Source organism: Manis pentadactyla, chromosome 15 (assembly GCF_030020395.1).
Source record: "Manis pentadactyla isolate mManPen7 chromosome 15, mManPen7.hap1, whole genome shotgun sequence".
Lineage (NCBI taxonomy): Eukaryota > Metazoa > Chordata > Mammalia > Pholidota > Manidae > Manis > Manis pentadactyla.
In genome coordinates, this window is record NC_080033.1 from 19,219,251 (window position 1) to 19,228,083 (window position 8,833).

Below are 8,833 nucleotides of genomic sequence, written 5' to 3' on the forward strand. Positions count from 1 at the left end.
AATCTTATAGGGAACCCCAGTTTATAAAACAAATAAGGGAAGAATTACTCCAGTTAAAATGGGGGTAATGTCATAGGCTCAGGTGGGTTTGATCCTGGCTCTGCTGGGTACTGGCTGTGTGAGACTAAACAAATGACTTCATCTTTCTGAGATTCAGTTTCTTCATTTGTAAGATGGGGATAATGATGCCAACCTAATAGCACTGTTACGTGGATCAGCTGAGATAATAAATGCAAAGCACTTGGCTTAAAGCCTGGCTTGTGAAAAGAACCAATAAGAGTGGGCTGTTGTTGGAAATGCAGCTATGGTTGTTACCCCCTTGGGGAATCTCTTTACGGACCACAGGATGGAGTGGAAATTTCTCAGCCTTGCATTCCACAGAGCTCCCTCATCTGACTGAACCTGCATTTCTGGCCTTTGACACCTACACTACAGCCAAGCTTAATGACATCATCCCAATCCGGTCTCCTACACTACCAGTTCCGTGTTTATGCTCTGCCCACTGGAGAGACCATCCTTGGACCTCTCCCTTGCTCTGAAAATATGAAAGGATGCTTTTTAAAAAATATATTTTTTAAATTTATTATGGAAATTTTCAAAATATACAGAGCTAGTTAAAGTTAAAGCTAGTCAGTTAAAGACTCTTTAAAAAACATAACTACAATATCATTTTTGCATCTGAAAAAAGATGAATAATTGCTTCATTATCACTTGGACAGTGTTTAAATTTTCATCATCTTATATATCTTTTTTTAGTTGATTTGTTTAAATCAGGATACAGACAAGATTGATACATTGCATTTAAGTGATATGCTCCTTAAATTTCTTTTTCAGTTCCTTTCCCACTTCATTTTTTCTCCTTCAATATTATTGTTGAAGAAACTGGGTTATTAGTCCTCTAGAATATTCCATGGGAAATGCCAAGGGAGTTTTGCTCATTTCTTCTCTCTGGAATCCTTTACCAGTTTCATCTGTTCCTTTTTTTTCCTGTAAAGTGGAAGTTAGATCTATATGTTAGAGGTTTAATCAGATTTGGGGATCACTTGCAGCAAGAATACTGGTGATCTGTCTCCTCTCTCATATCAAATCTGCAGAGACAGGTCTCCTTGCCTCTCCCATAGTGTTGGATGGATTCTCAGCCTGTCCACCATTCTAAAGTTCCCTGTCTGTGTTTCACCAGACGGTTTTAGCCATCATTGATGCTAGCCTAGATTCATTACTTTATTAAGTTTTACAAAATGGTAATATTACAATTCTGTTACTTCCATCTGCATGTATCGGCTGCAAATACCTGTATGAAGAAAAACTGTTTGCCATGAAGTACAACTCATTCAGGGAAGAGAAAAAATGTTTGATCTAGTCCCTTTATTTATCTGATAGCAAAAAAATGAATTGGTTCCCAGCAGCCTCTAAAGGTAACCAGCCAGTTTGTGGTGCTTTTTAGTCCCATTATGAAGTCTTCAATGCCTGGTTACTTAGTTTCCTTACCCTGACTCTTATCCTTCTGCTGAATTTAAACACATCTTTTCTAGTGGTATCCAGCACTTTCTGCCTGTGCGCTTCCTTCATCTTGAGCTGGCATTTTGCACAGCACTTAACATAATGCTTCAGGAAGTGCTTCTCAAACTGCATGGTGCATATGAATCATCTGGGGCATCTTGTTAAAATGCACATTCTGATTCATTGGCTCTAGGGTGGGCTGAGATTCTGTAATTCTCACAAGCCCAGGTGATGCTGGCATTGCTGATACAAAGATCACGCTTTGAGTAGAAAAGGGTGTGGTCGATTTATGGGAAATCTATTTCATTCATTCAGTAGGAAGTACATGCTCTGGGCCAATTCATGGGCCAGGCCCAGCTCTCTTAAAATGCCAAAGGCTTTTTGCATATTTATTAGAGTTTTAGTTTTTTAATTTACTCTTTTGAATATGAAATTGTGCACATGGTAAAAAAAGAAAATTCTTTCCATAAAATCACAAAGGGCACACAGTGAAAGTACATCAGTCCCCAGAGGTGATCACTGTTATTTCTCGAATTTTATTCTAGAGATATTGTATGCTCTATATAAATAGAGCATATATTTGTACCTTCTCTCTCTCTCTTTTTCCCTTTTTTTTTTTTAACATAGTACTCACACTGCTGTGCCACTTCCCTTTTTCATTTCACTGTATCTTAGAGATTAACTGTGTATCTCCATCCTGCGTAATGGAGGGCATGGTGTCCACACAAGCCACATTTGTTGTTTTTATGAAGTATGACTGCTTCGTGGCTTCATCCTCATCCTGCACTTTCCCCAGAGAACCCGTGTGTCTCGTCTTCCGGTCTTGGTTCCGGTTCTCGGATCGCCTGGCCCGTGTTGGCACACTGTGGTCAGCGTCCTTTGACCTGGAATACCTCCACCACTCATTTACACAGACCTGTCTACACTTCTTGTTTTCTTTCTTTTCTTCAGATTCCAGTCTCCCTACCCTCACACCGTTTCTGTACTCTGTATTTCCTCAGCATTCACAAGATACTCAAAGACATAGTCCTGTTTTAATAATATATTCTTGTGAAATACTGCATACATAAGTGCATGTAAAATGTGTACGGATGGGGTTCAAGACACACTACCCCAAACTCTAGTGCCTTGGTATATTGGATATTTCAAGCTGAAGTAATTTGAGGAAATAGATACAGGAAGGACTCTCTGACCTTCCCCTGAAGCTGGTCACACGACCCTCAGGTGAGAAGTGCCCTCCTAGTACCCGGAGGAAAGGGACCTCCTTATCTCCAAGAAGAAGGACCCCCGCAGGAATCTGAATCTTAGTGAACAGGCCTTGCACAGTTTCCCCCCATTTACTACACTGAGCTTGTCCCCCTTTTGCCTGTCACATTGTCTCATGACTTTCCACTCTTCAGCAAGACTAGCACACATACAGCTCTGACCTCCTCCTCAGGCCTTCATTTCTCTCTGAAGGCTCCCAGGTCACTAAACTTCTGTTAATTAGACGTCTGTGCTTTTCTCTGGTTAATCTGTCCTTTGTTACAGATACCCAGCCATGAACCTGGAAGGGCAGAAGGAAAAGATATTTTCTTCTCCACCATAACATATGTAAGGAAGTACCACAGACATTACTAGTGGAAGCCTTCTGTCCCCCTCCTCCTCTGTGGGCACCATGGTCTCAGTGAGATCACTACTATCTTGAATTTCGCTCTGGTCATCATCCGGCTCTCTTTCCTCAGTAGTTCTCAAGCTACAGTGCATCAGAATCACTTAGAGGGCTTGTGAAGACACAGATTGCTGGGCCCCACCCCCAGCTTCTGGTGTAGTAGATCTGGGGTGGGGCCCGAGAATTTGTGCTCCTTGTAAATCCCCACGTGGCGTTGATGCTGATGCTCATACAGGGACTACGCTTTGGGAGCTACTGCCGGATCGCAAAGTGATCTTCTAAGTGATGATGACTCTTGTCTCCCCTAAAACCTAGCCTCTCAGTAAATGGCCCTTAGAGGCTCCTTCCTTCCTCTAGTCCATTTCTGATCACCTAGTTTATGAGTATTCAGTCTTTGTCAGATACCTTAATTGATCATGGCATTTGACGAGTCTCCCTTCTTTTTCCTTTCTGTTAATGGTCCCTTTTATAAGTTGCTTCTCATCTGTGTGTGTACATGTGTGTTACTGTTAGTTCATCAGAAGGAAGGAGGTAAGCAACGTTTACATGTCTTTCTCATCCAGTCTGTAAGCTCCTTGAAAGCAGGACCAAGCAAAGAGATTCAGAACATTGCACCCTAAAATGTGCTGCTTTGGCATATTGATTATTTTGAGCTGAAGGCACTTGAGGAACAGCAGAAGCAGGAAGGGCTCTCTGACCTCCCTCTTTCTACCTAAAGCAGGTCATAAAATTTTCCTTGAGAAAGGTGCCCTCCCTGTAACAGGAAGAGAAAAACATTCTTATCAGCAGAGACTGGGAATCAACTCCAGTCTGTATAAACAAACCTCCTAAAATAGCCCTTATCTTCCACTGGGTTCCCCCATATATTTCCTAGTCACTGTCCCACGATTTATTGCCGCTAGTCCAACCCCTTTGTCTTGTCACATCCCCACAATTTATTATTCTTCATGTAAAAAGGTACGTAAGCTGAGACCTAACAGCTTCAAGTTTTCATGTGCCTTCCAAGACTCCCATGTACATGCAAAAAAAGTTAAATAAATCTGTATACTTTTTTCCCCGTTAACTTGTCTTATGTCATTTTAATTCTTAAGCCTGCCACAGAATTTCAGAGGGTAGAAGGAAGTTTCTTCTTCGCCTATACAAGTTTAATTTCCGTTTGTTGTCCACTTCCTCAAGTAAGCTACAGGCCACAGTTTGCAAACTCAGTTGCTTATGAAGGTCAAAAGGCAAAGAAAATAAATGAAACTTGCCAGGTAGAACTTTATTGATCTGGAGACCATGTGCTGTATAAAGAGGGTAGCTGGTGCTTGGATTAAAGTCAAGGTCCATTGTTCTCTGATTTTCATAGTTTTCAAGAGAAACCAGAAATAATACCAATGAATTTAACATTTTAAATTCATTTAAATTTAACACAGCGCAGGCACATAGAACACACAGGGATTCCATAAAGAATACATCTGCAGGAACCAGAACAGAATCAATCACATGTTTCAAGCCTTTTCAGTGGAAGGATGGATGGATGGATGGATGGATGGATGGACTCACTGGTGAATGAGTAAGTAAATAATGAATCTGGGTCATTGTAGCAGCTCTCTGGGAGAGTGGAGGGAATGCGCAATTGTTAAGTACCTGCTGTATGCCCAGCCCTGTGCAAGAGGCTTTACATACCTTATCTTGTTTGATCATCATGACACCATGAGGTAGTTTTTCTCATTCTTGTTTATTTCCACACTCATTTCACAGATAAAGAAATGGAGGCTTAGTACTGTTTGCAACAACATGGATGGAGCTAGAGGATATTATGCTCAGTGAAATAAGCCAGGTGATGAAAGACAAGTACCAAATGATTTCACTCACTTGTGGAGTATAACAACAAAGCAAAACTGAAGGAACAAAAAAGCAGCCGACTCACAGACTCCAAGAAGGAACTACTGGTTACCAAAGGGAAGGGGCTACGGAGGGAGGGAGAAGGGGATTAAGGGGCATTATCATTAGCACTCACAGTATAGGTAAGTCACGGAGAAGGCAGTACAGCACGGAGAAGACAAGCAATGACTCTATAACTTCTTACTATGCTAATGGACAGTGACTGCAATGGGGTGTGTGGGGGGAGACTTGATAATATGGGTGAATGTTGTAACCACAATGTTGCTCATGTGAGACCTTCCTAAGATTGATTGTGTATCAATGATACCTTAAAAAAAAAATGGAGAACTTAGAAAGGCCCAGGGTCACACCACCAGCTTCCTTTATTTATAAGCTACCTAATTCCCCCCCAGAAAGAATTTCAGGTTGGCTCATATGATTTAAGCTGGGTCCTGAGGCTTAAATTCCAGATAGCTGTTACACCAAATTGCCACCACGGAAGGAATAAAATCAGCTTCTCAAAGGCCAGGCGGGGAGGGTGCCAGTAGTTCAGGGAGCAGGTGTGATTCCTTGGGGATCTTTCCAAGCAACTCACAACTTCGTGCTCCCCCAGGCTGTCAGCCAGTACGAAGGAGCCAAGGCACAAGGGGTCCCTTGCCATCTTGATATGTCCCTCCCACTTCCTCCTAACTCACTACCCGCTACCCTCTCAGAATTCAAGACTTTTGCCTACCTTGGAGGCCACTCCATCTTAATTCCATTCTAGAGCCCAGTAAAATAAGAACAGAGACATAGATACAGGAGCTGTGTGGCTGGAAAACATTTTATTGGCGTTCCTGAGCCAGGAGAGTGACGGTTGGATGCTGATCTGATCCCATGCCGGCCCCTCCAGTGGGTGTCAGCAGCGGGAGGTCACTGGGCATCAGGACTTGCACTCCTCAGTCCTTTGAGCTGGAGGGAGAGGGCATAGTATGGTCAGACTGGGGACCCTTGGGTGTGGGGAGCTGGAGTCCTCCATGACAAGGCCCAGGACCTTAGCTTTGGTTAGAGGAGGGTTAGCTGCCTTCCACTGTCCCCACTCTCCCTCCCAGATCCTTGGCTTCTCCATCACCCTCAGTCGCCTTATCTTGCTACTGCCCACCACCTCTTACCTTAGGAAAGGCATCCCAGTTGAGGAAAGGAAGTTTCCTTTTGATAGACTAAAATAGAAAAAGGGAACCAGAGTGAGTATTGCAAGCCGGGTGAGCATGGACCCATACTCAGTGAGCTCTCTGTAGCGGTGCTGGTGTTATCTTATAAATACAGTAAGAACTATTATTTGCATGTGCTGTGTCTCCTCCTATAACTGCTTTACAGGCATGATTTCATTCGGCCCTCCCGACAACCTTCTAAGGTAGGTATTGTCATGATTCCTACATCATACCTGAGGAAACTAAGGCTCAGGCAACTGCAGAGAGTGGGGTGAAGGCACACAACGGGGGCGTGTGGAGTCATGCGATGCCAGCTCTAATCCCACCACTCTCACTGACTTGGCCTTCTAAGTTTGGGAAAGCCACCTAACTTCATTTTTTCACAGTCTGAGGGGATTCAGATAAATGCTGGACTGGTTCAGGTCTTCCTGTCCTGTGCTTGTTTCTGTGGCTCTTCTCCACCACCGCCATGTCAGGAAAATCAGGGGCAGACACTACAGCCTCTGGGGAAACTTTCTTAGGCTGGGCAGCATCCAAGCAGGGCGGTTTCTCCCTCAGGAACTCAGGAAGGAACCCAAAGGGCTAGAACTACCACTTCCCACAGGAAGTCTGCAGGTGACCAAGAAGAATAAGGGGTGCCCAAGCACTCACCTCAAAGAGGGCATGCCAGTTCAGGAATTCATCGGGCTTAAACACCTGTGGGGAGAGAGATGGCAGAAGAGGGCCAGTTCCAGGAGAGGACAGGGCTCTACCTCTGGAAGAGGTGAAGGGGCCACGGCAGCTTTGCAGGCTCTCCAGCAAGGCACCGGTCCCCTTTATGATGTGGGTGTTGGTGGGGGCAGCACTAGGGAGCTATACTTACTGATCGCAGCTTGTCCAGGTTCAGGAACTGTGTGTTAAAGGCCTAGGCAAAGAGGCAGAGTGTTCAGAGAGCTGCTAAGGAGCATGGGGAGTTAGGGGACAAGCTCATGGCTGGAGCGTGGGAAACAGGTGGTTTACCTCAGGTCCTGCCGCATAATTACCAATGGTGGTTTCTTCCTGGAAAGCGAAGGGGAGAAAGCCAAGTGATCACCTGATGGCAAGTGCCTCTCCCCAAACCCTCTCTTCCAGTTCTGACTTCCTCCAACCACCAGTCCCCGAGAATATAGCCCATGGTCCACTACAGGGCCTCAGTGAACCATGCTGTTCTAGTAAGGCAGGTGGTTGGCAGATGTGCAAGGTGAAGAGAAGGGATGGGAGGGTATCAGGTGTAAGACTGAGAAGCTAAAGACCCCGGTCTGCATCGTGTTTGGCAGCAGGTGGAAAGGGTGGAGAAAAGGACTCCTCCCAGGAGAAAAGAGCAAGTGTTCTGCAGGGTGTTCCTTAGACAGCCACACTCAGCCCATGGTGCTGGGCTGGGGAGAGAAGCCTGCAGGTGGGAGCTTAGCTGCTGAGCTGCCCTGCTGACTTTAACTGATTGAGGTTGGTTTGCTTTGTGGCTTGACTGCCACCAAAGTCAGAGTCTCTGTTTTCCACGTCCCTTTGGTGATGCTCCCAGACCCCGGTGCACCCCACCCTGTAGCTGCCTGGCTTCACTATCCCTTCTTCCTTCCTTCCTCTGACAGAGGTCACAAACGGGTAGCCTACAGGCCAAAGCCAAATGTTTAGACTACATACTAGTTTGGCTTGTTGGTTTTTAATTTTCATTTAGCATTTTTAATTGGTAAGAATTCATGAATCACTGGTAAATGCAGTAACCACATTGTTTTTTCATGTGAAACCTTCATAAGAGTGTATATCAATCATACCTTAATAAAAAAATTTTAAAAAAAAGAGTTCATGAATCAGATTTCCACTTTCTCCTTTAAATTTTAAAACTGGCCACACTGGGTCCATTTCCCCACTTGGCAAGCAGTCAGGTGGACTGTAGGCTGTGTCCTCTGAGCTGGAGTAGGTGCAGTCCCTCCAGCCTCTTGCTCCCTGACCTCACTTGCTTGGATTCTAAGCAGTTGAGTCGGTGACCCCCATCTCATACTCTGAAATCCAGCGTAGGCATTTCCCACCCACCCCACCCCCAACCCTCGGGACAAGATGGGGAGAGAGGGGCCTCAGGATTCCTTCTGGCTGGAGACTGGCTCATAAGGATTCTTGTTACAGCCCAGGCTCCAGCGTTAGGCTCCCAGGGACACAAACGAGGCAAAGGTGAGGCTGATCCCAGGCGACCAGCCTCAGCCCCTGGCCTTCCAGGACTCAGTTGCCCAGCCTCCACCCCACACCTCACCATCCCTTCTGGAAACAGAGGCATCTCCATCCCTACAAGCCCTCCTAGGAATACTTTGCCTCCTTCCTCCTTTCTTCCCTCCCTCAGAGCCCTAGCTTCTCATTCAGCCCCAGTAACATCCAAAATTAAGAGCCACCTATGCAGTAATGGAGGGCAGGTAAAGAAATTGGAGAGGGAGAGGTGAGGCAATAGGTGCCAGAAAAGAGTGCAGGCGAAGTGCTCACCTCAGAACTCCCCAGGGTGGCCCCCTGAGCAGAGTGGAGCGCCAGGAGGGAGAGCAGCGCCACAGCAGGAAGGACTGGCATCTTCATGGTGTCACGTTTGGGGCCCTCTGAGGCGGGGCCCCACCGCCCGCCCTTTATATTC

The 8,833-nt window shown here is 45.6% G+C and overlaps 1 protein-coding gene across 1 annotated transcript; it reads right to left on the reverse strand.

Moving 5' to 3' along the window:
• Positions 1–5,822: 5,822 nt before the first annotated feature.
• On the reverse strand, positions 5,823–8,833 carry KRTDAP (keratinocyte differentiation associated protein). The gene is made up of 6 exons (XM_036929076.2): positions 8,692–8,833; positions 7,207–7,245; positions 7,070–7,111; positions 6,859–6,903; positions 6,169–6,216; positions 5,823–5,968 (listed from the first exon to the last, which is right to left on the reverse strand). The coding sequence occupies exons 1-6, from the start codon at positions 8,776–8,778 to the stop codon at positions 5,930–5,932; spliced, it is 300 nt and encodes a 99-aa protein (XP_036784971.2). The 5' UTR covers positions 8,779–8,833; the 3' UTR covers positions 5,823–5,929.